The following is a 27,076-nucleotide window of genomic DNA, read 5'->3' on the forward strand; positions in this document are numbered from 1 at the left end:
CCCCTCCGGCCTCGGACCCGTTCCGGGGCCACCATGGCCGCGGCCATCGCCAGCGGCTTGATCCGCCAGAAGCGGCAGGCTCGGGAGCAGCACTGGGACCGGCCGTCCGCCAGCAGGAGGCGGAGCAGCCCCAGCAAGAACCGCGGGCTCTGCAACGGCAGCCTGGTGGATATCTTCTCCAAAGTGCGCATCTTCGGCCTCAAGAAGCGCAGGTTGCGGCGCCAAGGTCGGTGTGGGTCCCCGTCCCGGCGTGCGACCGCGATCGCTCCCGCTCCCCGCCGGCCTGGCCTCGCGGGCGCCCCTGCCGCCCTGGGTCTCGGCACCCCGAGGCTCCCCCCGCCCCCCCGAGCGCTCGGAGCGCCTTCCCCGCGGGAGCCCGGGATTTGCTCTCTGGCAACCTGTAGCCGCTGCAAACTCCACCCCGCCCGAGCCGGCAAGTTGGCCCGCGCCCGGCCGCCGGCCGCCCGGGAGGGCAGGTCCCGGGGGTGGGGGGGATCTCTTTCTACTTCAGGGTCTTGACCAACCGGGGTCAGAGGCGGACCCCGGAATGCGGGGCCAGAGCTTCCTTCCCGCCCTCCCCCGCCTGCCCCCGGGCGCGCCCCGCTGCCGGCCTGAGGGGAGAGGTCAGGAATTTCTGTGTGTGGACTCCCTGGTCTCCGTGCCAGCGCCTGGGCGCCCAGACCTGGGCGAATGGGTCGATCCCCACCGTGCCCTCGGAGCGGACTGGTGTCGGAGAAGAGGGTGGGGTGTGGGTCGAGGTCTCCTCCTTGTAGGGTTTACCGGGTTGCTGTGGAGCGGGTAACCGGGAGGACTTGGAGCCCTGTGGTCGCAGCTTGGGATGGGCACAGCCAGGGCAGAGAGTGAAAATGAGGGTTGGGAAAGGAGCCGGCCCTAAATGTTGATTTTAATGGTCGAAGGCGCGTTTGCCATGAGGCAAAAACAGTTACTACCTAAGATGACCAGATGACTAGTAAGTCTTACTATATAGCTGTCTCTGTGTGTGTGCGTGTGTGTGTGTGTGTGTGAGAGAGAGAGAGAGAGAGAGAGGGAAAGAGAGAGAGAGAGAGAGAGCGCTGACCTTCTGCTGCCTTCCAAATGTCTGAGAAGGCAACTCCCTCAGGAGACCAGCCCCTGGCTGTTCTCTCTCTTCTGGTGTCCACCTTGCAGCCCCGCGGTGGCTAGGCGCTGTCTGTGGGAGGGCAGGGCTAGCTCCTCACTGCCAGTGGGCTGGGCGGCCACAGGGGGGATATTTACCCTCCTGGAGCTGCCTGTTTGCCCATCACATTGTGTCCTCAGCTCAGCTGTGTTTGTTTCAGATGCCAGAGGGGCATATGCTGGCGGCCTGTATCTATGTGCCCGCCTGTGTCAGGCATTTACAGATTCGGAACAAAAGTTCGTATGCTCCTTTAAAAGCAGGCTAAAGCTAAATATTTAAAAAGGACAACAGCTCATTGTGTCAGTTAGAAATCGGAGATCACTTGCTCCCACAATCACTCAAAAGGCAAACATCTGAGAAAAATTGGAGTGGAAGTTGTGGGAGATAAAATGAGGTAAATATAACAGAAGGAACTTGTGCATGCTGTGTTTGGAGACAGTGATATTTCCACAGCAGTGAGGAGGTGATTAAGAAACCAGGGTTTTTATTTTCCACTCACTTTTGAGTCCTACCCAGGGAACTCTGGTATTATGAGATCAGGCTGATGGTTTTAAACATGGTGAGGCCGAGGGGATCACGTTACCATAACTAAGGGTGTTTGCTTCTCCCTGTCCTCACCGCTTTCCTTCTAGAACAGTGTCACCAGGGAGAGCACCAACTTTGCCATGCACTTGAAGTAAATAAACAGATTTTCTTCTAAGTAGGAATATCCATGTCAAATATGATTATGACACATCGGGAGCATTTTGAGAATATTTAACCAGCAGCTCATTGTGTAAATGGCTCCAGATGTGCAGTGTCACGCCAGTGATGGAGGAGGTGTGCTTTACACTTCTGAATTTTAACACCAGGGTGCACTTTCTCCCAGATAGAGAGAGATATCGGGGCTTTCTCATAGTCTGCTTCCCCTTTGCAACCCTGACTGCTCTCTTAGTATTCATGAGTTCGAAATGACATGCATGCCCCAGTGATCTGCTGGAAAATATATTTGAGATAACTTTTGCTTCCTTATTTTTGATGGGAGAGTGGGGAAGAAGAGAAGCTAGAAGGAATTTCACCAGAGCCTTTTCTCTTCTTATATTTCTTATATGTAAAGAAATATACTCTCCCATGAAGAAAAAATAGACATGCTTTGTGTATCAAAAATGAATTAAATTATTAATGCATTGTTAATTTTAAGCACAATAAATATTAAATATTTATATGATGTAGATCATATTGATAGATGTTGTATTATATAATTATATATGTAATTATTAGATTATTTAATTAAATCGTGTTTTAGGAGACATTTTAAGCGTATTTAGCCTTTCCTCTAGTACTGTGGCTTTGCATGTCAATTGCCCCCAGGAACTCTGATTTGTTCATTTAAAGAGACATCTTTTAAGTACAGCATTTTTATATACTTTTGCAACTGAAAATCATTAATTTGACAAATAATCATTAAATCTTTCTTTACATGCCGCTCCTGTTCCAGGCATGATATGTGGACATGAACAGATGAAGCTCCCTCTTCCCTTGTAGAGCGTATAAACATGGGGTAGAAAGTAATCTTGCAGGTAGAAAGGCGCAAATTAATAAGAAGTCACAAAACTCAGAGTTCTGTAGAGCACAAAGCAGACTGAGAGAGAAAACCGTAGGATGACTGTAGCGGGGAGAGGGACCTAATTTGTGAGGCAGACAAGGTGCATGCCGCTGCCTGGGTGAGGGCTGGCATTGGAGAGAGAAGCAGAGCACTCTGTGTGTGTGTGTGTGTGTGTGTGTGTGTGTGTGTGTGTGTGTGGTGTGAGGTCCCTGAGGTGGGGACAAATGTGGTCTGCTGGGAGAAGCAGAGGAGGGTTAAAAACTCCTCAGTGCACCATCATGGTGTCCCCACACCCACTTGGGTTGATCTCTGTGTGTTGACATGTAAATGCAGCACAGGTGTCATGCTCACACACAATGTAGGATAGCTCCCATTTTGTTTGGGGGAAGGCTAATATATATTTCTTAGAATTTTTTCTTTTTAATATTCATGTAGGTGGTCATTTATTTCTGTACTGAGGCCCTTTTTGGTTAGACTTTACCTGTCCCCCTCACCTGTGACCCCTTTATGGTGGTTTTTAGACTAGCTGAATTGCTCTGGTAAACGACATTGACAAGATGGCTTCTACTCTGTGGTACACGAGTGACTCTCCCTTTCCAGAGTCACCTTCCTCCCCCTACTGAAGACAAATTAGCTATCCAGTGTTCCCCAACCCTTTCAGTCCCTGTGCTTGTTTGTACTTTGCTCTGTGGGTAGATTCTTCTATCTTATCTCATCACCTGTTGCCATTTTTTCCATTTCTCCAAGCTTGAAGAAAATGCCATCGCCTATGAGAAGACTTCCCTTCCCTCAGAGAAGTGAAAGCAAACTTTCCATAACATTTATACCTCACTGCTGTTGTGTATTCCTGATGGTGATCCGGCACACATGATCTTAGTGACAAAATCTGCTTTTTCTGTGCTCCCATTGACTCCAAAATCCTGATAGAATGTCTTCCATGCCCTGGCAGGAACATAAAGGGAAAGGAAGACGAAGTCATTTTCAAACTGATTTTATTAGTTCTAACAATCTAGCTTCCTCTGTAGGTATACTTGATTTCTCTCCAAATGGTAACTTTCGCCAAAAAGGGAAGTTCCTGGCCCTTGAATTAATTGAAACAAAATAAGGAAAATCAACAGGTTCAGAGGTTACCAAAAACAAACAAACAAACAAAAACAAACAAACAGAAAAAATAGTCCTTGAACTGCACAGTCCTAACTAGATCATTTTACAAATAAACTTTACACACCTTTGCATATTTTACTTTCTCTAAATATATTCATATAATCTACCTCCTGGTGAAGTATCAGAGGATGATCACATATTTGTGACGTATTTTTAAGAATGCAAGATTATCACTAAGTCACCTTTAGGCTTAAGTTATTTATGAAAGTAGAGACTTAGGATGTCTGTTGATTTAGCTAAAGAAAGAAAAAGGCACAGGAAACCAATTTTCAAATAGTTTCATTATTTCAAATCTTAACAAAAAGTGAAAACAAAAATAGACACTACAGGCAATGATGTATAATGACCTTCTTGTCCTAAAAGTGTTACATTTTTATAATCAGTGTTTAATCCAAACAAGAACCTGTGGAGTAATCCCTTTTGAAAATCTTTGGTGTGGCAAATGTAATTGTTCTTTGAGAGCTGCCTTTTGGGGCTCCTGTCTCAGAGACGGTGACACCATGTGCCATGTATGTTTAGTCAGTAGTTGTGTGAGGTTCTTACTAACACATTTTGACTAAAATAAATTACAGGATGGCATAATAAATGAAGAATGAAAAAGAAGCTACTCAAATTTGTTTTCAAGTTATTCTGGAATATAAAAAGCAGAATGTATGTATGGTGACAGAAGCAAAACTGCTCTTTTCAATCTGATAGAGAAAGCAGTCATCCGAAGAAAAGCAGCCACACAAAACAACCAGCAGCCAAGAACCTTCCAGGGCCATGATTCCGTGTACTCTTAGCTCAGAGCCATTGACATGTGACAGATAAAGACCGCGTGCTTATTTTGACTATTTCAGTGAAGATGCAACATGGTGATATTTTTCCTTGTGTTCTTGTAAAAGTGTATCTTTGGTTGTTGATTTCCAAGGCCATGTCCAAGACCGTCTTCCTGCAGATGTGGTGATAATACCTGTTGCTGACTGTTGGATAATCATTTTTAGTATTTGTTAGTCATCATATGGAACGATGGAGTAATAGCTTGTCTAAAACGAAATGTGTGATTTTTAGAACAAGTGATGTTTTGTCAGATGCAGTGTTTCTAATTGAGAGATCCCACAGGACTATTAGTGACTAGTAAACAATGCTAGAAATAAAAGAAGTTGTTGGCCTTGTTAGGGTATTTGATTTTTTTCCCCCTGTGGCTCAGTTGTTATGATGTCAACGTTCCACATTTGCTGTAGGCTTCTGAAAATGGTAACATCACAATGTTACAATCAGTGAAGTGTAAGGCAAGCATGTGGATCAGAGAAGTAAGATGGAATCAGAGCCATAGATACTGAATTGAATCTAAATATAATGTTACCATGAGAATAATTACTATCAGATAGACAACCTCTGCTCTCGTCAATGCAGAATGGTATCTTCTAAATTTTAGTTACTTCATTTAAAGATAATGGCAGAAATATACAGAGAAAGGAAGGCGAATTATTTTCAAATGGATTTCATTAGTTCTAGGAATCTAGGTTTCTTTGTAGGTATACTTCGTTTCTCCCTAAATGGTTACTTTTGCCAAAAAGGACTATGATAATTAAAGAAGACAAACTGTATATTCTTTTTTAATTATTCTCATTTTAGCAACAACTAAACTAAAAAAAGCACCAACGGAAACAAAATGGTGAAGTCCGACTTTAAGTGACCGGGAGAGGGTGGAGGGGCACTGGGAGGTTAAAGCGATTTTAAAGTGAATCATTCTTGCTGGCAAAGGCTAGAAAACAACTAATTCAGTAATTTTATAAATAATGACTCCAATGTTCATTTTAGAAAACTCAGATCAAATGCGCATGATACAATTTACCCTTTCTTGGGAGTGAGAAAACTATCCATGAGATAGTTTTCAACAAATACTTTATGATAGCTCTACTCTGTCACTCAGGGAAAATACTTCGCAAAGCTCTATCTTACGAAAAATTTACTGAGGTCTGTGTTTTCACCCTGTGCTTTTCTAGTTCTTTGATATCAGATTCAGTAGGGGTCTAGATGGTGTGGTGGACTTCCCCTTCTTAAAAGAGCTTGCCTATGCCTGGGTGGGTGGTGACCAATGCTCAAGAACCCGCTGATTGGTTGAAAACATTGCATTTCTCAGGACAGCCAGGCAGCAGTGGTGTTGAGTGACTGCGTTTGGCAGCAGTGACGGAAAGCTTATTAATGTGTTTAATGACTTGCTGTGTGACACCGTGTCAGGTATGGCGAATTCCAACTTCATGCCAAAGTCACATAGTAGGTACACGACGGCATCCATCCACCTATACACGAAATTGCCCACTCATGGGAATCTACCTATATTATCCTCCAGTCTTTGTAAAATGAAAACTCTGAAACAGAGAAAAAGAGGTTGAGTAAATTGTTCAGGCTCATCTACATGGGTCTAAAACCTGGGGTGAAAACCTAGGTTGCCAGGCAGAGTCCAGAGCCCCAGTTCTCAGCTAATCATAATTTGCAATTGACACATGTTTCATTTGTCTTTATTAGTTGGGATTTATCACCATTTTACAGGATAGGAAACTGAGTCTCAAAGACTTCGTGTTTTTCCTAATGCACATGTCTAGCAGTTAAGTCAGAATTCAAACCCAAGTGTCTGTATCCTTAACATCTCTATTCTCCCCACTAGTTTAGACTCTATCAGCTCTTGTGACATTGTGAACTCATCATTAATGGATGATTTTTTTGCTTCAAGGGACATAGCAGATGCTCAACAATCAATCTGCTGATTGGCTGAATGTGAGAATGTATCACTAACTTTGTAAAATTGAAGATTAAGAGGGTAGGCCTGGAAGAAGAGATTCATTTGTGCTCCTTGGGGTTAGAGAAAGAAAGAAAATAGTATTTTCTTTTGATGCTATCACTCAAATTCAAGCATTGCATAGAAAAAACTAGTCATAGCACAAGTAACATTAATATTCTTTTATGCATATACTTGTCATCCAAGGATATACTTGATTTCAGGTAATCCTAATGTTTTCTTATGTATCTGATTATAGATACATTATGTGTGTGTGTATACACACATTATATAGGTTGTAATAATATATTTCAATATGTATCTATAAAATATAGATGCATTACTATGAGCTTATCACATTTCATTTTTCATTTTCTTATAATTTCCAGTCAGAATGACAAAAAGCTTCTGGGGTGTGTGAAACTGTGCTGTGGGGAATTGATTGGGAATGAGCTGATGGCGCGACTCCCGTGACCCCTCCTTGCAGGGCTCTCCATGTCTTCAGAGGCTGCTATAGGAACAGCCTGTTTTCTCGGGAACTCATGAATGTTTGATGGGTAATTGTTTTCTTCAGAATCTAGAAAGTTTCTCCTTTTTGAAAAGGTCTTTGGAACAATCAAACTCTCCTTGCTTAGTGTCTTTTTATTCCACCACATGCTTCATTTTAAATTTCTGTAAATAATTCCTGACTAGCCTTGGCTCTCTTATGCCCTTTAAATATTTGTCCACGGTTTTTTATCCCCCTTACCATCTGACCAGCTTACAATTGTTTAACTCTATTAATCTTCCTGCATAAGTAAATGTCACAGCACCCTAATCATTTCTGTGCCTTCGACTGTTCAATAATTACCTCATCCTCCGGCAGCCAATGAGCTACCTGCTGCTTCCATGAAGAGGGTTTCGTGTGTGGTAACCTTGGTGTAGAGAAGGCTGACTTCTCTGCTGACCCGGCCTCTGAGGTGGGGTCTGACCTGAGTGGCTGGAGGAGGAAATTGGACAAATCTGTGCCAGGCAGGAGGGCTCGTCTTGGCTTTGTGCCCAGCCAATACAAGGCAAATGTAGGAAAATGTAGCCAGGCATCCTCACTACGTCTATTGGATCAGAGGGCTTCTGCACCACATCTTACTTTCCCATCCATAGGTAATAGGTGGCTTATATTATGTTGATTTTATAGTGCTGGTCTGACTATGAGAGGATGTAGATTTTGGGATTAATGCAATGGGTCTTACATAATACTAGAATTCGGCATCCTGCCCCAGTGTCTGCATTCATTGCCGGGATGGGCTGCGATGTCTTCTACCAGGTTTACCTCTGTCCACCCATATTGCTTCTGTAGGGCCCCAAGGTTCCTACAGGTTCTGTAGTGTTCTACAGGGGCCTTACAGGTTCTAAAGTCTATGAGAGTCTTGTTGGTTCTATAAAGATCTTGCCAGTTCTGTAGGATTCTATGGAGGTCTTACAAGTTCCTTAGGGTTCTATGGGGGTCTTACTAGTTCTTAAGAGTTCCATGGGGATCTTAAACGTACACTGCTGAGGGGAGCAGTGGGCGGGTCAGGAGAGGTCTGCCTTGCCATGTGGATCTCCTCTGGGGCAAGCGGAGATTGAACTCATGCAGCAGTGGCTTTAGCTTGTTAGTGCTATGTTTTAACCTGCTGCACCACCGGGGGGACCCCTACATAGAATTTTTGAACATCCTACAATTTGGGTACTAAGACCCAGTCATCCAGACATACCAAGCAAAATCCTCCTTCAAAGAAATGAAACTTCAATAAAGAATGTGGAAATAAGAACAATCCTGGAAGAAAATAAATGAGTAGGATAAATCAAAGCTTCCGCCCCCTCCCCTCCACACCACATTCCTTCTCCCCTAACCCTGGCCCCCACCTTAAATAAATGTCAGCATATCCATAAGTATTTTAAGTCTAATTTTAAGTCCTGTTGAATAGCATTGAACATAGTCCTCAGAACAGCACACTGCGCCCCGTGCACAACACGAACAATAAAGGGAAATAACAGGGAAGTGGTAAAAGTAATCTGGCTGGCAACACTGATGGCCAGAAAAATACATCCCTGGACTATTCATGGCAACTGACAGTGGCAGCCATTGTTCTTTGGAGCAAAGAGAGAAGCCCTCAGTCACTGAGCGCCCAATTCTAACAGGTCTAATAGTCAAACAAAGGACCAACGCTACTGGTTCTGTAATAAAATGCTTGTTTTGAAAGTAGATTGGATTGCTGTGCTTCTGATCCGCTGCCAGTCAGTGAAACTCAAAAACCATGACAGGGTGTGGAAGAGGAAGAACACCCTTTGGTAAAAATCTCAGTAAATAGTAATTTTCCTTGTGAAGAAAATAATTATGTCAAGAGGATTCCCTTTTGCTTCAGAGAGCTGGTTACTCTGTGGTTATTAGCACTTGTACCCAAGATAATTCCATTCGAAGTGTGCATCACACACAAGCAGGCTGGTGAACACACTGGTTTCAAGGCTGCTATAGCAATATTCGTTGCAAGCATCTTGTTTCCTGGGCAAAAATGTGGATGAGGCACAGACGTATATTCTGGCAGTGGGAGTGTCAGTCGCTGCTAAGAAACTATTGAGCACAATAAGGAATTGTTGATGCTTGTCTTTTGGGTTTGTCTGTTGGGGACATATGAGGTAACAATCTGAAGATTAAAAGGAATAAAAGGCCAGAAAAAGGTATACATGTGTTGTGTGTGTGTGTGTGTGTGTGTGTGTGTGTGTATACTCATTGTAGAGAGATGAGTGGAAGAGAGAGATAGCACAAGCGCAGGCCATCAGTTGGTGGAGCAAGTATACAGCATGGCTTCAGCTGGCACTGTGTATACAACATGGCTTCAGCTGGCACTGTTCTTGAGGTTGGGCGCCTACACTCTTCATCCTGGAGCAGAGCCCCCTGGCTAAGTGGCTCTTTGTGTGCTGTTCTCTTGGAGCAGCTGTGGTCTTGAGTAATTAAGGTGTCACTAAACTGTTAACCCTGAGCTGTTTCTATTACTGCAATTCACTAAGAGGCAACCGAAGTCTCAGTCATCAGATGTGGTCTCGGTCATCAGACGCTGCTGTTACCTCACGGGCATGCGTAATCCGATAGCTCAAGTGAAAGAATGTACACTGGTGGGTATCAGAAACCTTTCCGGCCCTTGACTTTTGGATGTCTGATATAGGGGCTGCTCCCTCATGATGTCACTGCTCCCACTCCTGGTTTTCTTGATCACGAAGAAGAAAAATACCCAAAGAATGTACTTGTGAGTTGCAAGAACATAAATCTAGTCAGGATGCTGTCTCCTTTGGGAAGTAGGAAGGGGTGCTCAGAATTCTCTCTGTTGCTCACCTTCTTTCACCTTTCCTCTCACAGGCTTGTTTAATTCTGGACAGTTCCAGGCCATTGTTTTTCAGAATGATTTTCCTAATTTATATTGCTTTGAATTAGTAAGATGAGAAAATCCAGGAGACAACCTAAGAGATTAAAATTTCTCCCCCACCTTCGGGAGACATTATTTTTCCTTTTACCCATCCCTGCCTTTCATTTGTAAAGAGGTGATTTTTTCCTGTTAATTAGAAAAGTCTCTCAGTATTGCTCATGTAACATTGAATTGAAGATGTAAAGAATTCCTAGGGGGAAACACTTCAGAGAGTTGAACTGACCTATATATTGAAGATGTTAAATATGTTGCCTGATTGTTTCTGAAATTCTTTAGCAGTTATTACATTAAAAATGCTATCACAATTTTAAAGAAAGTATTCTAGTAAAATATAATGTGCACGGCCCTCCCTGGTGGCGCAGCGGGTTAAAGCACAGCACTGGGAAGCTAAAGCCACTTCCGCATGAGTTCGATCCCCTCCTGCCCCGGAGGTGACCACAGGGCGTGGCAGACCTCTCCTGACTCACCCACTGCTCCCCTCAGCAGTGTACTTTGTCGATCTGCCTGTTCTGCTCCCCATTCTGTCTCTGGTGAATCCTCTCACTGCCTCTGGACCTCTGGCCTGTACCCCAGTTCTGTATGAATAAATAAATAAATCTTTAAAAATATATATAATGTGCACATTCAAACGTGCAGAAATCACATACAGTTGACTTCATTGTCACAAAATGAATGTGCTTGTATAAGACTGCTTAGACCGAGAAAACACGGTACCCCAGTGTTTTGTCCCAACTTCTGTGACCGGCCGCAAGAAAGGAAGGCGGGAGGCAGGAAGGCTGAGCAAGCAGAGTTTATTGCTCCTGGACAGCAGCTGAGACGGGGCCCCTAGAGTGGGGTCCGCAGCTACTGCCCACTCAATAAGGGGGGAAGGCTCACTTAGATTCTAGGTTCACATTCCAAAGGGGTGACTCATCGCTGTGCCCCCTGATGCTAGGCCCAGTTAATTATCAAACTCGGATGTGAGGCCCAGTTCGTTATCACCTTCAGCTAGTCCCATCCCGGATGCAAGGCTCAATTCTTTACCGCCCTAATTCAGTCCTTGTCAGTAAATCTGGGGTCACTCCCAACACCCAGATGTCCTGCTCACATGCCTTTCCAAACTCTGAACCCCAAAGGTAGGCGCTGTCTTCGCTTATAATCCAATAGTCTTGCCTGTTTCAGCACTTGATGTAAATTATATCATACAGAATGTGCTTTCTGTGCCTGCTTCCTTCATTCACCATCACGTCCGAAGATTCAGCAGTGTGACCCCCGGTAGTGTTTTGAACCCCCACAGCCAGTTCCCACTTTATCCTGAGATGGAGAATTTGAACCTGTTCGCATTTTATTTGTTTTATTGTATTGTATTTTGTTTTATGAATGCAGATTGCATTTTATTAATTTGTTTAAAAAAGTCACTCCCGGCTTAGTGATTTCTGTTGTACATATTCTAGTTTTGTGTAAAATGTCCTACTTTATTATTTAAATAGTATTACTTTTATTTGAGACAGCGTTGGCTTACAGCACCGGGTGTGCTTTGCGGGCGTAGATCGCACCTGCAGGCGCATGTGGCCGTGGCAGCCGCCACCGAAGTGCCCATAATCCTCCGCGACAGCCCTCCGTGCCCTCTCAGACACCCCCCCCCACGCGTGTGCTTATTCACTTCTGCTCTTAATTTGTCTCCTTCAATTTTATTTTCGTAAGTTTTAGACTTTTTCAGCTTCTTGAAAGTGTCAGTGGTAAGCCCAGGGGCGTCAGGCCTGTCAAGAGCGTAAGCAGCGTGCGGGCTGGCAGGTGGCTGGAAGCGCAGCGCCTGAGAGCATTTGCCTTTAGCAGCTTTGCCTATGCCGTGTTGCACTTCATTTTAATTTTCACTTCAAAAACTACTTTCTGATTCCCATGCGACCTCTTGTTTTACTCATGATTATTTGGAAGAGCTTGCTTAATTTTCAAATATTTAGGGATCGTCTAGTTATTGTTTTATAATAATAAATCACTAAATTTCTAGGCGAAACCCATCCTAATGAGGGAACAAATGAAATGTGTGGATTGAAAACAAAATGCTAATTTTCTTCCGGTTACCAGGTGCAACATTTTCTGTGTATCAATTACCTCAGGTTTGTTCATTATGTAGCTCAAATTTCCTCTCTTAAAACTCGATTTGCATGTCGACTTTTGTCAGTACTGAGAGAGCTGTGTTAAAAATCTTCAATATGATTGTGGATTTTTCTATATCTCCTTTAGATCTGTCAGCTTTTGCCTTCATTTTCCGTAGGTTAATACAGAAGTCCTCTGTTCCAATGACCACCCTTTCATCATGGCATCCTGCATTTTGTTCTATGTGAACTGTGTTTGCCACTAATAAGAGAACCCGGCTTCTTTTGGTTTACCATTTGCTTGGTAACTACTTTTCATACCTTAAACTTTTCTACAGCCTTATAATTAATGCTCACCCTATAAGAACAGTTTTTCTTGGTTTTATTTTACACATACCCTGACAATCTCTGACTTTAACTGGATTAACCAATCTTTATATTAATGAGATTATTGATAGAGTGTTTCATTGTATCATCTTAACATTTCTGCTTGTCCAACCTCTTTTACATTCCTTTTTTGTTTTCTTATATTAATGTGTCAAGAATGTTTGTTATTGCGTATTGCGTTATCCACCTGAAGTGAGTAAATTCATTGCAATCTAACTTAGTGGCCACCGTAGACATCGACAAACTTAAGCAGTCAGGGGAGATCAGCTGTGTAAGATTCTGTAGCAAGCGCCGCATCAAAATGATGACGAACAGAAGCACTCGCTTGGACCCTGATCTAAGGAGAACCATTGCTAGACTTTAATACTGAGTCACAGTTGAATTTCCAAAGAAAGATTTAGGAAGAAATGAATGTTTAATGCCCTGAAGACATTTCCATCCTGAAATTCCATCCTTCATGTGGTCTCCAAGAGGGGAGAAGGGTTTGAACCTCTATTTTATTGTGTTATTTTAAGGTCAGAGTAGAGACAGTTTTTCTTTTTTCCACGCGAGTTCCTCAGTGCAGTTAGTTGTGCTGGAAGTGCCCAAGAAGGGGTAATTCTAGAACAAAGAAAAGAACAATGTAGGTGACGGTTCCTGCCCTGACATCATCACAGCGGACAAGTCCTCATCTTTCTTTTCATTGATTGCCTTTAATCTTAAAGTGAAAAGAAATGTATTACATATCTAAGACCACTGTAGGGAATTTGCAAAGCTTAATTTCATAATTGCTGCCGGGTCTGCATTGACTAAAACCTGCCCACGGCACACCTGAGGTTGAGGCCCAGGGTGGATGGGCCCCTGGAGCGCTTTGGTGTGGTAGCTGGCGAGAGTGAGTGTGGGCACTTCTCAGCAGGGGCCTGCACTTCGGAAGGCTCTGCTGAAGTCCCCAGAAACGCGTGGGGTTCCCTGCTCGGAGAGAGAATCCTAGCGTGCCCCTTACCACCACGGCCCGGGAAGCCCACAGCCCGTGCCGGGGTGTTTCTTGGACAACCGCCGCCGCCCCGCGCAAGGCTGCAGACAATCCGCGCTGGCGCCAGTCACCCAGCCCGTGTGGGACGAGGCGGCGCCTCGTCCTTGGCCACGGAGGGAGCATGGCGCAGCCCGACGTGGGGCAGCTCCGCGTGGACACAGAGAGAGGTGGTGATGGGCCTGGGGGCCGGGGCCAAAGCTGGCATTAACGTGGAGGCCCAGGGAGAGAGCGAATCTCCGCAGATCGCCCCGCGGCTCTCCGGCCTCGCGGCTCTCACGTCCACGGCCGTGTCACGTCCCACTGCGTGAGCCTCCAGGAAGGCCCCGCCGTCCAGAGCGCAGGGACAGGGGAGCTATCCCAGGAGTGTGCCGCGCACCGGTGCACCGCCTTCAGGGTGGCGCAGCTCCCGCTTTCACCCACGGACTCACCGTCTTCCCATTCTGAATCCTCCCTGGCCCCAGCGGCGACCTCCCTGGCCTGCCCCTCTCTGCCTCTCCTGGCTCCTTGATATCGCTCCTTCAGCACAAGGTTTCAGGGGCTCATAACATCCTGGGGTGATGAGTGGTGGATTTTTAGGTCCCCTTTTCAGAGAGATTTGGAGGCCAAGATGCCCTTCAAGCCAAAGAGCCACGAAATAAGGGAGCACTGGCTAGCTTCCCACGCTTCGGGAGGCCAGCCCACGGTGGCACCCCGAGTCTGGTTCCTAGAGATGTCAAGGATTCAGGGACGAAGTGCTTCCGTGTTTTCTGGAAACTCATTTTCCCTCGAACCAGACAGCCCTGGGATGGGGCCTCGGGGCGTGGCGGTGCCTCATGACCGGCAGGGTGCCTGACCTGCCAGCTCAATGGCCCCATAATTACAGGGGCAGGCACTTCCTCTGCTCTTAGGAGAATTATCAGGTTAAGACTGTCTTGATCTTAATTTGTTTTACTGAGGCGTTTCTGATGCCCAAATAATATATGTGGCTAACAGGTAAATAATAAGGGTGCGGGTGACTTCCCTTTGTTTCCAAAACACGTCTTAAAAATAAACAAATGCAGCGTCAGTGAAAATCTTCTCATCAAAAGCCTTTGTATGATTGGAGATATTTCTGTTGCCTTTCTTTAGGAGAAAAATATGAGTGACTGCAGCACAAAGCCCTTGGAGAGGCAAAGCCGCGTGAGATAGAACTTGTTCCCTTTGCTTGTGCTGAGCCGCTCCGAGCGCCCCTGACCCCTTATCTCCACTCTCTACCTTTGTCAAGCTTTCATCACCGATACCTTTTTTTTTTAAATAAAAAAAAATTTTTTTTAAAAAGATTTATTTATTTGTGCATACAGACCTGGGGTGCAGGCAAGAGGCTCAGGGGCGGCGAGAGGCTTCACCAGAGACAGAGTGGGGAGCAGAACAGGCAGATGGACGAAGTACACTGCTGAGGGGAGCAGCAGGCGGGTCAGGAGAGGTCTGCCGCGCCCTGTGGTCACCTCCAGGGCAGGTGGGGATCGAACTCATGCGGAAGCGGCTTTAGCTTCTCAGTGCTGCGCTTTAACCCGCTGCGCCACCAGGGAGGGCCCGTCACCGATACTTTAACGATGTTTTCTAAGTCCTACCGAGCAGCTGCACAGCTCTGCATCCGGGTCTCTGTCTCCACCCTTTGCCTCTGAAGTGCCCCGCCTCGCCCTCTGCACTCACACATGAAACTCTCACCCCTTATCTTCTCCCCCTGTTTCTATGAAGCCCCCTGAAATTACCCATCAGAAGATTTCTCTGTGGCTGGAGGATTAAATGTAAACGCTACAATCATTCACTACTATTGCCAGCAGTTTGGAGAAAATGGCTCAGAGCCTAGATTTACAACTCACTGTGTGAACATTTCCAATTCTGTATTTGATGGGCTTTCAAATTATACGTATGTATGTAAGTAAATAAAATTTAGAGTAATTCCGATTGGACATGTAGGTTTTGCTAAGGCTGATGCTTAGTAATGCTCATTAAACGCTTAGTGCTTTGCTTGACACGCCAGAGTGAAGGCTGCCGCCCAATGGCGGTCACAGCGCCCTGGCAGCTGAGCCCGACTCGGCTGTTCATCTGGGAGGAGACGGGCAGAACTTGAGGGCTGTGCTCGGTGGGGAGAGAGCAAAATGACGAGCGGCAAGGATGCCTCCTGGTGTATCTCCTCGTGAGGTGGCTGTTTGGATGGAAGCAGCTGCGACATGTTCAGCTGGGCTGTTCCTATCTGAAAGCTCCCCCCGCAGGGGAGCATCTAGAATCAGAGTATTTTCTATGCCCGCATGGAAGGGCTGATCCAAGGTCATTGTAAGGCATCTGGCGTGTGTGATTTAGGGGTTCTCTCGGAGGAAGAGGAACTGGGAGGCTGTGACTGTGACTTCTGCACACCAACAGTTGTTGGTTTCACCAACGACTGGGAAACCAGGGATTTTCCCAGTTTCACCAACGACTGGGAAACCAGGGATTCCAACTCAAGTCCTGTGAACGGAGCAGTGAAAATAAGTGGCAGAAGAGGAGGGGTTTGAGCATCCGCTTCGCCCTGCCTAATGGCAGATAAAGCTCCCCACCACTTGTTCGTGGCTCTACCTCGAGGGGGACACTTGTCCTGCAGTCGGGTATGTGGGGTCCAGTGTGGCAGGGACTCCCTGGTCCACCTTTGTCCCCAATGTAGGCATTTTCCCTCCAGCAGACCCCATCCTCTGGAGTCCTTCCTGCAGACCTGTGAGCAGAGACCTGTGGGCGGGGAAGCTTGGCCACGTGCGTTATGTCCAGGGCCGGGCTCGGTGAGGGGCCTTTGACTGGCCAGCTCTCCTGAATGGGCAGAGCATGAACTCTGTTCTCTGGCTGGGAACACTTTGTTCCAGCCTGCAGGCTGCGTGAGAGTAAAGCACTATTGTTACAGCTAATGTTATTATGACCTACTTTATGCCAGCCTTTCTGAGATCTCAGGTTCATGTCTCAGTTCTAGCTGTGTTTCGAGTTTTGCCTCTCTAGGAATATTGTACAAACTCCAGTCTTGCTTTAATGGAGGGATTTAAATGAGCAGCCTCACCAAGTAGGCTCTCGAGCAGTGCAGAACCCAGAGATGGAAAGTTCTCATAACAGAATCCTGATAGACATGAATCCATTTCACAAGAGTAGTCATTTCTCAGGTGATCCAGGGCATGTGTGTTTGCAAGTGGAACCTACCAGGAACCCACAGATGCGAGCTGATGAGGCTAGAAAAAAGCCACCACAGACGAATGCCCCTAAAGGGCAGGCTCTACACTCTGCTTACCAGCAGCGTTCAGGCCTTGGCAGAAGTGCAGGTGTATTTTAAAAACTTAGCCATAACATTTTCACTATAGAAGAACTGTGTTTCTCTTCTCTTTTGGTTGGTCTCAATAATTTCCGTTTTATAATTCAACAGAGATGGATTTGTAAGATAGCCAAACCAGGGGGGCAAAGATGACTTCCCTACAGGGAGGCTGAGAGACCTTTCCGTCCATGGGAAGGAGGGGTCTGGGTGATGACAGTGTTTTGGCAGGTATAGAGAAAGAGGAAAGGGTGTGATAAACGTGTCTGTGTTAAACATGTTTGTGCAGGCAAAGCAGCACCACAAAGCAAAGTTCCACATGTGTAGGATCTAGAATCAGGTCTTTCTCCCAGTAACGGGGCAACAGTAGGATGAGTTGGGATCTCAGATACCAGTTGCTTCATTATCACTGGGTTAAGCTAGTGACTGAAATAAATAATGGGCACTAAAAGCTTCTAGATCGAAGAAGCATATCGTCTGTATCTGATGAGATGGCATTCTGCTTTTGACCAGTGGTTTACAATGTGGTTCCCAACATGGAAGCGGAAGGATTTCTTCAAATGTGATTTTAAAAACCTATTCAGGAATGTCTTTCTCTCTTTTTTTCTGCTTCCCATCGTTAAATTTGGGGACATCAATGGATTCAGCTCCTCAATTCCTTTCAACTCTCAAAGCTGGAAGAGTACTTAGGTTGAGATACAAAATCGACATCAAATTCATTTCTTCAGTACATTTATACAAAGCAAAAATAGCTCTTCAAGGAGAGCGGCTCTGCAGGTCAGGTTTTCCTCTTCTGTATCCACAAATACTTCTTTGAAAAGAAGCCAGTTTGCCTCCAAATCAGTCACCAGGGTTTTTTTTTTTTTTTTTTTTTTTTTTTTGACTGATACTCCTTTTAAGGCCTCTTTTTACGTAAGTTAAGACATACACGCTTTACATAAGCAGAAACATATCTTTTATGCCTTTGGTGTTGACTGCCTTTGAGTCCATCAAGGGAATACTCGTGCGTTTAATAGCCTGAGCACATTTCAGAATAAGGTAGAGAGAAACTTAAGGCTTTTTACTTTTCTATTAACGATCTTGTTCCTAGCCTCCCTTCATGACATTTAAAAAATTCTTTAATCCCCTTGGGGGGAAAGAAGAAAGAGTAGAAATGATCTTGAATCGTTTAAAGTCACTTACAGCCTTCCAGTTGTAGACCACAGGTCCCAGTACACACCCACCCCCACAAACACACAGGCTACCGTGCTCTGTGGAAGAGCTTCACATTCGGGGTTTGCAAATTTAGAAACACAATCAAGTGCATTTCAGTTTAAATTTGAAAGACTTATTTTACTCAGCGTCCCCGTGTGTAAAGGAATAGCTTGCAGGTGACAAGGTTCTTGAAAATATCACATCGTCACATCACTTCTCAGTTAAGACAACAGCAGGCAGAGTGTGCTTGCTGCCACGCTGGTCTGAGCCCCCTGCTCGTCCAGTTTCTGGACCTGGGGCCTTAGTGGCCTTACGCACCGCCTTCCACTACCCTTCCCCCACCGCCCCAAAGTGCTGGCCAGAATGTCTTCTGAAGACACGACCCCCAGGGGGACACCCTGCCCGGGCCACCCCCCAGCCCACCCCTCTCTGACTCTGGCCTCCAGCCGGTTCTCTGTCACCTCCACAGGGCCGCCTTTGGCCAGCGACGTCTGCACGTGCGTTTTCAATCTCTTCTTATCGTCGATTTGTTTTGCGTCTAATCCAACGTGAAGCCACACATGCCTTGAGAAAGAAAACCCCTTAGACTGATGAGTACATTTGGGTCTTCAAACCGCCCTTTGGGCGACTTTTCCTTTGTTTCTGCCCGCGTGTGCTGAACAACCGAATCCAGATTTTACATTCGGGGGAAAAAAGGTGGATTCCCTATCCGGTGCACAACTATACTCTAAAAGAAAAGAGCCATGGGTAAGCACAGAGACGGGGTTTCTGTGCGGAGAGTGTTAAGGGGGGCTTCTCGTTTTGCTTCTTCCGTTGTTGAAACCCGGCTTTGCAGGCCAGGCTGCTGGCCTTCCAGATTTTGCCTCTCATTGGTTCTTCTCTGGTCAGTGTGATTCTCTGCAGGGGACTCTCCTGGATCAGTGACTGGTCAGAAAGGCTGTTGAGCAGAGGAACCTCACACAATGGACAGAATGGTGGTGAGGGGCCCCGAGGGGTGTGTGTGAGCATATAGGACCCAGGGGGCAGTAGCCACAAGCGCTCTGTGCCATCCCCAAAGGAGAGGCCCCCCACCTCACTCCCCCAACTCACTTTCCCCGCGTTACTTTCTGTTTTCTGTTAGAAATTAAAAGCATGGCTCTGAAGCCAAGGCCACCGACCATAAATCCAATTTAAGGAAATCAAAACTTTGGACTGAGCGTACATTCGAAAGAGGAGGAGGGAGGAGGGAGAAGGCAGATCTGATGCCACAGCTCCCCCTCCCTCTCTCCTCCCACTCACCCACTCTGCACCCTGAAAACATGTCCACGCTGCGAGATGGCCTGTTTAGTCAGCAAGTGACTGTAGCTAGATTTGCACAGTCAAGCAAATTTTAAAGAAACTTGAAATACAAAATAATAGGAAAATAGAGCAGAGTCTACTCCAAATTTTCTCTGGACTTGAGTAGCTCTGACTCCCCTAAAGTCTACCTGGCTTACCCGCAGCTCTCACCCCACAGTTGGCTGGGTGAGGTCTCCACACATCCTCAGTTTTTCAACTGCTGTAGGTTTCCACTTGCTAAACCTTTGCTCTAATAAGCAAATAGGTCTGTTGTCCATTAAAGGCTCGGAAAGAAACAGCTTCCTTTTCTCCCCCTGTCCCCTCCGCCCCCACACTCCCTCTCTTCAGAAATGTCCAGGAAGCACCCTGGGAGAGGATGGGGGCTCTTCACAGTGTGGAGGGCCAGGGGAAAGGAGCCCTATACCAGCTCTTTTCAAATAGTAATGAGCTCCCGCTTTTTTATTTAATAGTGTCCGCTCTTCCTCATATTTGCTTTGTGACTTCAGATCAGAGATTTTTTTCCCCAAAGCAATCCAGAAACGACAGCTTACAAAGGGGCAACTTCTCTTGCAGGTGACCATTCAGCCCCCACCAGTGTCTGAGGGTCAGGAGCCCCTCACTTGTGGGAGGGTAAGCTCTGTCACTGGAGGGAGAAGGTGACGATTGCCGATCCTAGGCCTCATTTATTCATGGCCGTCGTTTCTTCAGCAAGCACCTGCTAGGCGAGGGCTTGGGGTACGGCAGTGGCCAGAGGTGTTTATGATCAGACTTGGCGTACTCCACTTTTTGTACTATTTCTGTCTTCCGAAGCAAAGCTAATTCCATCCCCTGTTTTCATACAGTCCCTCAAATATTGGACAGCAGCGAAACGCCACCTTTTACAGATTCACCTTTCTCTAACATACATTTGCCGGGGCTCATGGGTCAGTCATTGCCCTCTGAGCTGACAACGTCCTCTCTCTATGTCCTTTTGGAGAGTGGTCATGAACTCTGAGAGTGTACAGCACCCTGGGGTCCTCCACCAGAGCCTGTGAGAGGGACTCCACCAGACTTAAGGGGCTCCCACGTCAGCTCCATCCTTCCCTTATTTTGTACCTTGGGCCGGTCATGTGCCATTGGGTGCCTCAGTTTCCTCCTGGGTAAATTAAAGAAAATAATATTACCTGCTACAAAAAGTTGCTTTAGCATTAACTAAGTTAATATAAGGTACTTAGGCTGGCCCCAGATACACACTGAGAAATTGATAGCTGGTATACTTCTGCTTGTCATAATCCCTATTGAATATTACTTTTCTGTTTGTGTAGCTTCATTATTTTAAGACCCATATCCCACTGACTTAATGATGCCGAGGATAGCAATACGTGCTGGCTAGAAAACCCTCTCAGCTCCAGCAGAGACTGGAGACTGGGCGGACAACTCTGCTAAATGACCAGGTGACGTGTTTTCACTTTGCAAAACTCTGAGATAGAACACAGAGGGGTTTCTCAACTTTTTTCCAGGGCAATTGGATCTATTCCTGTAGCTCTATTCTGATTTGGTGGCTGATGTGCTGTTAAGGGTTCTTTGAAGAAATTGTTAGGCGATGTCATCTGTTCTATGACACAGTGAATGCAAATGCTGAGGGTTGATAGAATAAGCAGTAGGTCTGCATTTTCAGAATAGACGAACTTGCTCACAACTGAGATCCAAATTTAAGACCACATTCTACATCGTCCTCCATAGGACTTTCATGGCGACTTCCAGGACTTCCAGAGAAATGGTCTGCATTGACCCTGATGATAGGGGTCTGTGAAGGTCTCTTCCTTCTCCTTGCCCTGCTGCTCCAGAGCTTTGGAGGGAGCAGTGTTGGGTAACAAGAGTTTCTACCACTCTCATCACCAGTAAAAGCAGCTAGAAGACAAAAGTCTGAGAGAGAAATTTAGAAGGGCCCAGACCCCAGATATCTGCGTCTTCTCTAAATGGAAATCGCCATAAAGCATTCCCACCAGCCCACTTTGCCCTCTGAGTGGAGTGCTCTTTAATTCTTGATTTGAACAGGCAATAGTTTTATACCTGCTCTCAAATATTCTTTTGCTCATGTATGAGCGTCAACTCTGGAGAATGATTGGATCAGCCTTTCTCACACTCAGTTATTTTCTTACATTCATCACTGCTCTGATTACTTTCTTGGCATAAGACCTTTAGGGAAATACTTCCTCAATCTCAAGAAAATGTGTGCTGAAAAAGGAAAAACTCTGTTTTCTTACAAAGCCACCAGTTTACTCTCTACACTTTAAAAGGTCGATAAAATTAGTCATTCGTCCTAATGTTTTTATAGTTAATGCAACCTGATGCATCTAAATTGCAAAAACAACTTTTTTTTTTTGCAAAAATCAACTATTCTTGATGCTAAATTTGATTAAATAACGCATGTGATGTTCAACAGATGCCCTGGATTCTTGAATATCATACTTCCTGTCATGCTAATCCTCAATTTCACATAATGGAATAACAGCTGGAGGGCAAACTGACCTGTGGTAGGTTTGACTGGCAGTGAAACTTCTATGAATGAGTCAAACAGTAGAAGTTGCTTTTCAAACTCTTTACATTTCACTAATCCCATTTCTAGTTTCTGAAAGAAGTGAGTCATACTTTGTAGTGATTTCACTCAACAGGTAAATTTTATGTCTAATACTCAAAATATTAGGCTTTCCCCCATTAGATCCTTAGTGACTCCGTTTGTTAATCATGCTCAGTGAAGTAAGCCAGAAACAAAAAGAAAACTATCAACTGGTTTCACTTATAGGAGGCAGATAGGGGAGCCAAATAAGGCATCGGGAGAAAGAAGTAACTGTAATAATGTAAAAATCAGAGTCATCAGGCAGCTCTAGATGAGACTCTCTGCAGGGAAGGAGGAGGAAGCAGGACCAGGACAGGTGGGAAGCGCACAAGGGGCGAAGGTGGTGATGGGGGGCACTTGGCGGGAAACCAGATACTGCAAGCATGAAGGGTGATGTCATAAACACATTCAAAAAATTAAGACCAGTGCTCCAATTTCTTTCTTTTTTTTTAGGTTTTACTTTTTTTACTATTTTTACATCCTTCTGCATTTAGTGCATTCCTCCATCGCAGCTGTACTCCCCAGGGGCTTCCCACCGCCAACTCCAGTGCTCAAATTTCTGACTACTTTTTGATCTTTCTACTGCTCTCTGAATTTCTGTTCATTTTTGCATCATGTATGTGAGGCATCGTCAGTAGGGTCAGTTGGCGCCATCCCTATAAACATCCAGGGTCTTTGTATAATCCTTGTGGAATGATCCTTCTCTATTGACCATCAACTTCTTTGCCCTGAAATCTATTTTGGCTTTATAGTGATACAAATTTTGTTTGGTTGTTTTTAGCATGTTTTATTGTTTTCTAGTCTTTTATTTATTTTTTTAAAGATTTATTTATTTATGCCTACAGAACTGGGGTACAGGCCAGAGGTGCAGGGAAGGTGAGAGGATTCACCAGAGACAGAGCAGGGAGCAGAACAGGCCGACTGATGAAATACACTGCTGAGGGGAGCAGCGGGCAGGTCAGGAGAGGTCTGCCGCGCCATGGGGCGAGGATCAAACTCATGCTGCAGTGGCTTTAGCTTCTTAGTGCTGCACTTTAACCTGCTGCGCCACCAGGGAGGGCCGTCTAGTCTTTTAATACCTCTACTAATGTGTAATCATCATAAAATAATCTCTAGCATTCTAGGCACACAGTGTTATAGGTTTGACATTAGGAAACTCGAGTTTCTGAATATACCGTCACCGTGAAAGTGTCTTCATGCCCCTTCGTACTCCCACCCCCGCCTCTCCTGTGCCTTCACCCATCTCCACACTCACGTAGCTAGTTCTGCTGCTATACACTCGTTTACATCTTATGGAATATTATCTCCGTGCAATCATGCGGTAGGTGCGCTGCTAGTCAGCACAGACAGTCTGGAATTCATTCGGTGGGTCTCTCAGGCCCTCACCACCCCCCCGCCCCGCTTTTGCTGAGTTCATGCATCATTGCATCTGTTGGCTGCACATTTGGGTTTTCCCACTTTGGAAACTAGAACGCTGCCCATGACTTTGTATGCTTTCAGTCCTACTGGGCAAGTATCTAGGAGTGAGATGCCTGGATGATGCTGGCAGATTCGTGTTGAATATTTAAAATATGCCGTTTTCTGAAGCAATCAGGGCAACAGTTCATTTTCCCACGGTGAGTGGGCCAGAGTTCTGGTTGACCCACGTGTCCATGTGCTGCCTGCGCCCTGAGGACTTCCTTAACCGTCCCTCACATCTAAGAGTCGTGTTTGAAAACATCCTAATTTGACTTTATTTTTGAAAGGTATTTTTATTGTTTTAGAATTTGAGGACATTTTCTTCCTCGTAATAGACTGAGGAGATGCTCCATTGCCTTTTTGCTTGAATTCTTCTCCATAAGAAACCTACTTCCTTCCTGGAGTCTCTGTCTGCATAAAATGTTTTCCCCCTGGGGGCATGGGAAGAAATTGTCTCTTTGTCACTGGTTTTGAGGACTTTCAATAAGCCATATCTTGCTGTAGTTCTCCTCAAGTTTCCTGCCTATGGAGTTACCTTAGGTTTTGAAATCTGAAATCTTCCTTGTAATCACCAGCTGATATTTTCCAGCCATTGTAGCTTCAGATCTTTTTCTTTTCTTGCCCTCTTGACCACTCTTCTAGAAACTCCCATTAAACATATGCCCAGTTGCTTAATTGGCTCATTATTTTTTTATTAATTTTCTTCTTCCTGAGGGTTTTATTTGGCACCATCCCTATTGTTTATTTTTAAGCTCACCACTGTTTCTGCAGTTCCTAAATTGTCATTTCACAAACTGTGATTGTGAGCTAAGGAAGTTTCTTACTTCGCTCTTCTGTGTCTATACTTAGGGTTTTGTTTTTGTTTTTGTTTTTGCAACTAAAGAATAAAGAAAGATTATTTGACTAAGTTTCTCCCACCTGAGTCAGCTCTAGGTCACTTTTTATTTGACTCTTCCCTTTGTTATGGGTCATATCTCCCTACTTCTTTGCCTGTCTGGTAATTTCTTATTGGATTCCACATATTTTTATTTTCACCTTGCTGGGTGACAGATATTTTTGTATTCTTATAAATATTCTTGAGCTTATTCTGGGTTGTTGTTAAGTTACTTAGAAACAACATGTTCTCTTTCATATTTGCTTTCAGAATTTGCTATGTGGGACGGAGGCAGTGCTCAGAATGAGGTTGATTTTTTCTCCATTATTGATGGCAAGGCCCTTATGTGCACCTGTAAATGTACATTACTCAGGGCCCTGGGGACCATGGCTGTCCCAGCCCTACTATCCAGAACAGGTGTTCTTTCCAGGCCCGTGTGTGTTTCAGGCAGTGTTGTCTCTCCCTCTCAGGCAGTTTCCCCAGCTTGGAACGATTTTCTCACATGCAGATGCTCACCAGTACTCAGCTAAAGATTCCGGGAGATCCTGCGGATATTGGGAATTCTCTCTGGAGCTCTCTCTTCTCTAGCACGCTGAACACTTGGTATCCCCAGATGCTCAGCTCTGTCTCCTCCATGCAGAGGCCATGGGGCTGCTTCTCTTCACCAGGCTCTGCAGCCAGCAGGCCTGCCTCATGTCTTCCCATCTGTCAGGGGCCGCTGGCCTTTTTGTCCTGACGTCCAGAGTCTGCAAAATTCAACTTGTCAATTTTTTGTTTCGTGTGAAAAGGTGTATCTGTTACCCTGTTATTCTATCTTGGTCAACAGTAGAAGTTGCTTAGGCTTTTTCAAAGGCTCTGCAGAGTCACTGAGCTCTCTCAGATCCTGGTGTATGAGTCACGGTATTCTTGTTCTTGTTCAGTCAGATTTCCAGCCTTGAAATTTGCTCATTATGGCATCTGACTATCAAATATTAGCAAATGTTAATAATACTCTTGGGCTTTTGTTCCCTAAGTCATTCAGTCTCCAAGTTTAAGAAGAAAATAGAGACATGATTAATATTTATAATATGCAGGTTTCTTTTCACCGTAATATAATGTGGCTTTTGTGTATATAATGTGGCTTTTGTGTTGAGCAGCAGGATGTGAAAGAACCGCCTGTTAAAATTAAAAGATGTGAATGCGGTCACCTGTATAATAAAGTAAAGACTTGTTCATTGTGTGTGCGCATGTATGTGTGTGTGTGTTATGCACAAGTGTGTCTGTACTGCAACAGGTATTGAAGTCGAACATAGAACTTGTGAGTGCTTAAGGAGGTGTCGTTTCTTTTCAGGATCCATCATTCTAAAGGAAGCCTGCACCAGCTACTGTGTAGTGTGCTTCTTAATAATAATAATAATAATAATAAAAAATGCTGGCAGCTCTTGTCCCCAAACCACACACCTGTGTGAATGCGTGACTCATGTAACAAAGCCTCACCTTTCAAAGGCTGTATGATGATTTATAGCTTTGGGTAAATTATTCACAGCACTATTTTCTGTTGCTGTGAATGCCAAAATCTAATTAGATCTACTACCAAAAAAAAAAAAGTTGCTTTTTACCCTGTAAAAACATTTGACTTCCCATGGCTAATAGAGGAGGAACATTTAAGGACCGTGTGCTTCTTAATAATAATAATAATAATAATAATAATAAATGCTGGCAGCTCTTGTCCCCAAACCACACACCTGTGTGAATGCGTGACTCATGTAACAAAGCCTCACCTTTCAAAGGCAGAAAGAGCTGTAGTGCTCTGCCCAGCTGCGTCTATGAAGATGTCTCTTTGCCTTTTCCCCTAAGAAGCTGTTCTTTTAAAGTACAAAAAAAAAAAAAATAAATAAAATCCTGTAATAAGGAAATAGAAGTTTATGATTAACTATTTAATAACCAGCTGAACAAACATCGAAGAGTCTGTAATGTGACAGATTTTGTGATACGTGCTTATCACAAATACATCACTAAGATTTGAACTCTCCTGGGAGATTCAGATCTGAAAACGGCGTTAGGAACACAAATAGCAAAATGTATATTTAGAGTTAAGCGATCAATATTTAGACAGTAATTAAATAAAGGTCTCCCAGATTCCACTCTTTCTGTGACAGTAGTGTTCAAAAGTTCGAGTACAATGCTTGGCGATTTGCTCACCTATCTAGGAAATGCTAGGCTCTCAGCTGGCGGCAGACCCCTTCCCAGTATTTATGCAACTGTAAGGCTAGCTCCCGGCTGCCCTGGGAGCCCTGGGCCTCCACTCTGCTCCTTGGTACACAGGGTCACATACCGAGCAGGGTCTTTACTTCTGCAATCGTGTTTGTGATTGCAAATAAGACTTTATCCACTGCTGTTTTCTGAATATATTTTAACTAGAGGGAATTTTTTTGGCCATAATATTTTTGGAGAAAAAGCTTAAACCTTACTGGCGTTTCCATTTCAAAACCTGCACTCATCCTTATCTCAACCATGCTCTGCTCCTCCAATTCTTAAATAAGGTAGCCAAAAGTACATTTGGCCTTGCATTCCATTTACAACGTAGATGCGTGCGTGTAAGCACAGTGATAGGCCATTTTGAATAATAGATGATGCCAACTGGGAGGGATTTCTATTGTATTTATTTGCAGGGCAGAAAGATACGCAAACTCACTAACTTAACACAAGGCTAGGCTGGCAGGTTGTCTCTTTCTTTCCATAGGTAGAAAGACCTTAGAGGGCAAAGCCTATTTTTTTTTTTTTAATTTTTT

At 44.8% G+C, this 27,076-nt stretch overlaps 1 protein-coding gene across 4 annotated transcripts in view; it reads left to right on the forward strand.

The window, feature by feature from the left end:
* The window catches only part of FGF14 (fibroblast growth factor 14), a 468,310-nt gene that overhangs the window by 332,812 nt on the left and 108,422 nt on the right, over window positions 1-27,076 (forward strand). Inside the window, exon 1 of one of the 4 annotated variants that reach the window (XM_004680049.2) lies at window positions 10-226. The exons of the other annotated variants lie outside the window; for them this stretch is intronic. Within the exon in view, the coding sequence (XP_004680106.2) occupies window positions 34-226 (193 nt within the window). The 5' untranslated portion in view covers window positions 10-33. Of the gene's footprint in view, window positions 1-9; window positions 227-27,076 lie in introns of those variants that run through there. 4 annotated transcript variants of the gene reach the window in all.

This window comes from Condylura cristata, unplaced genomic scaffold (genome assembly GCF_000260355.1).
Source record: "Condylura cristata isolate star-nosed mole 26May11 unplaced genomic scaffold, ConCri1.0 scaffold00010, whole genome shotgun sequence".
Lineage (NCBI taxonomy): Eukaryota > Metazoa > Chordata > Mammalia > Eulipotyphla > Talpidae > Condylura > Condylura cristata.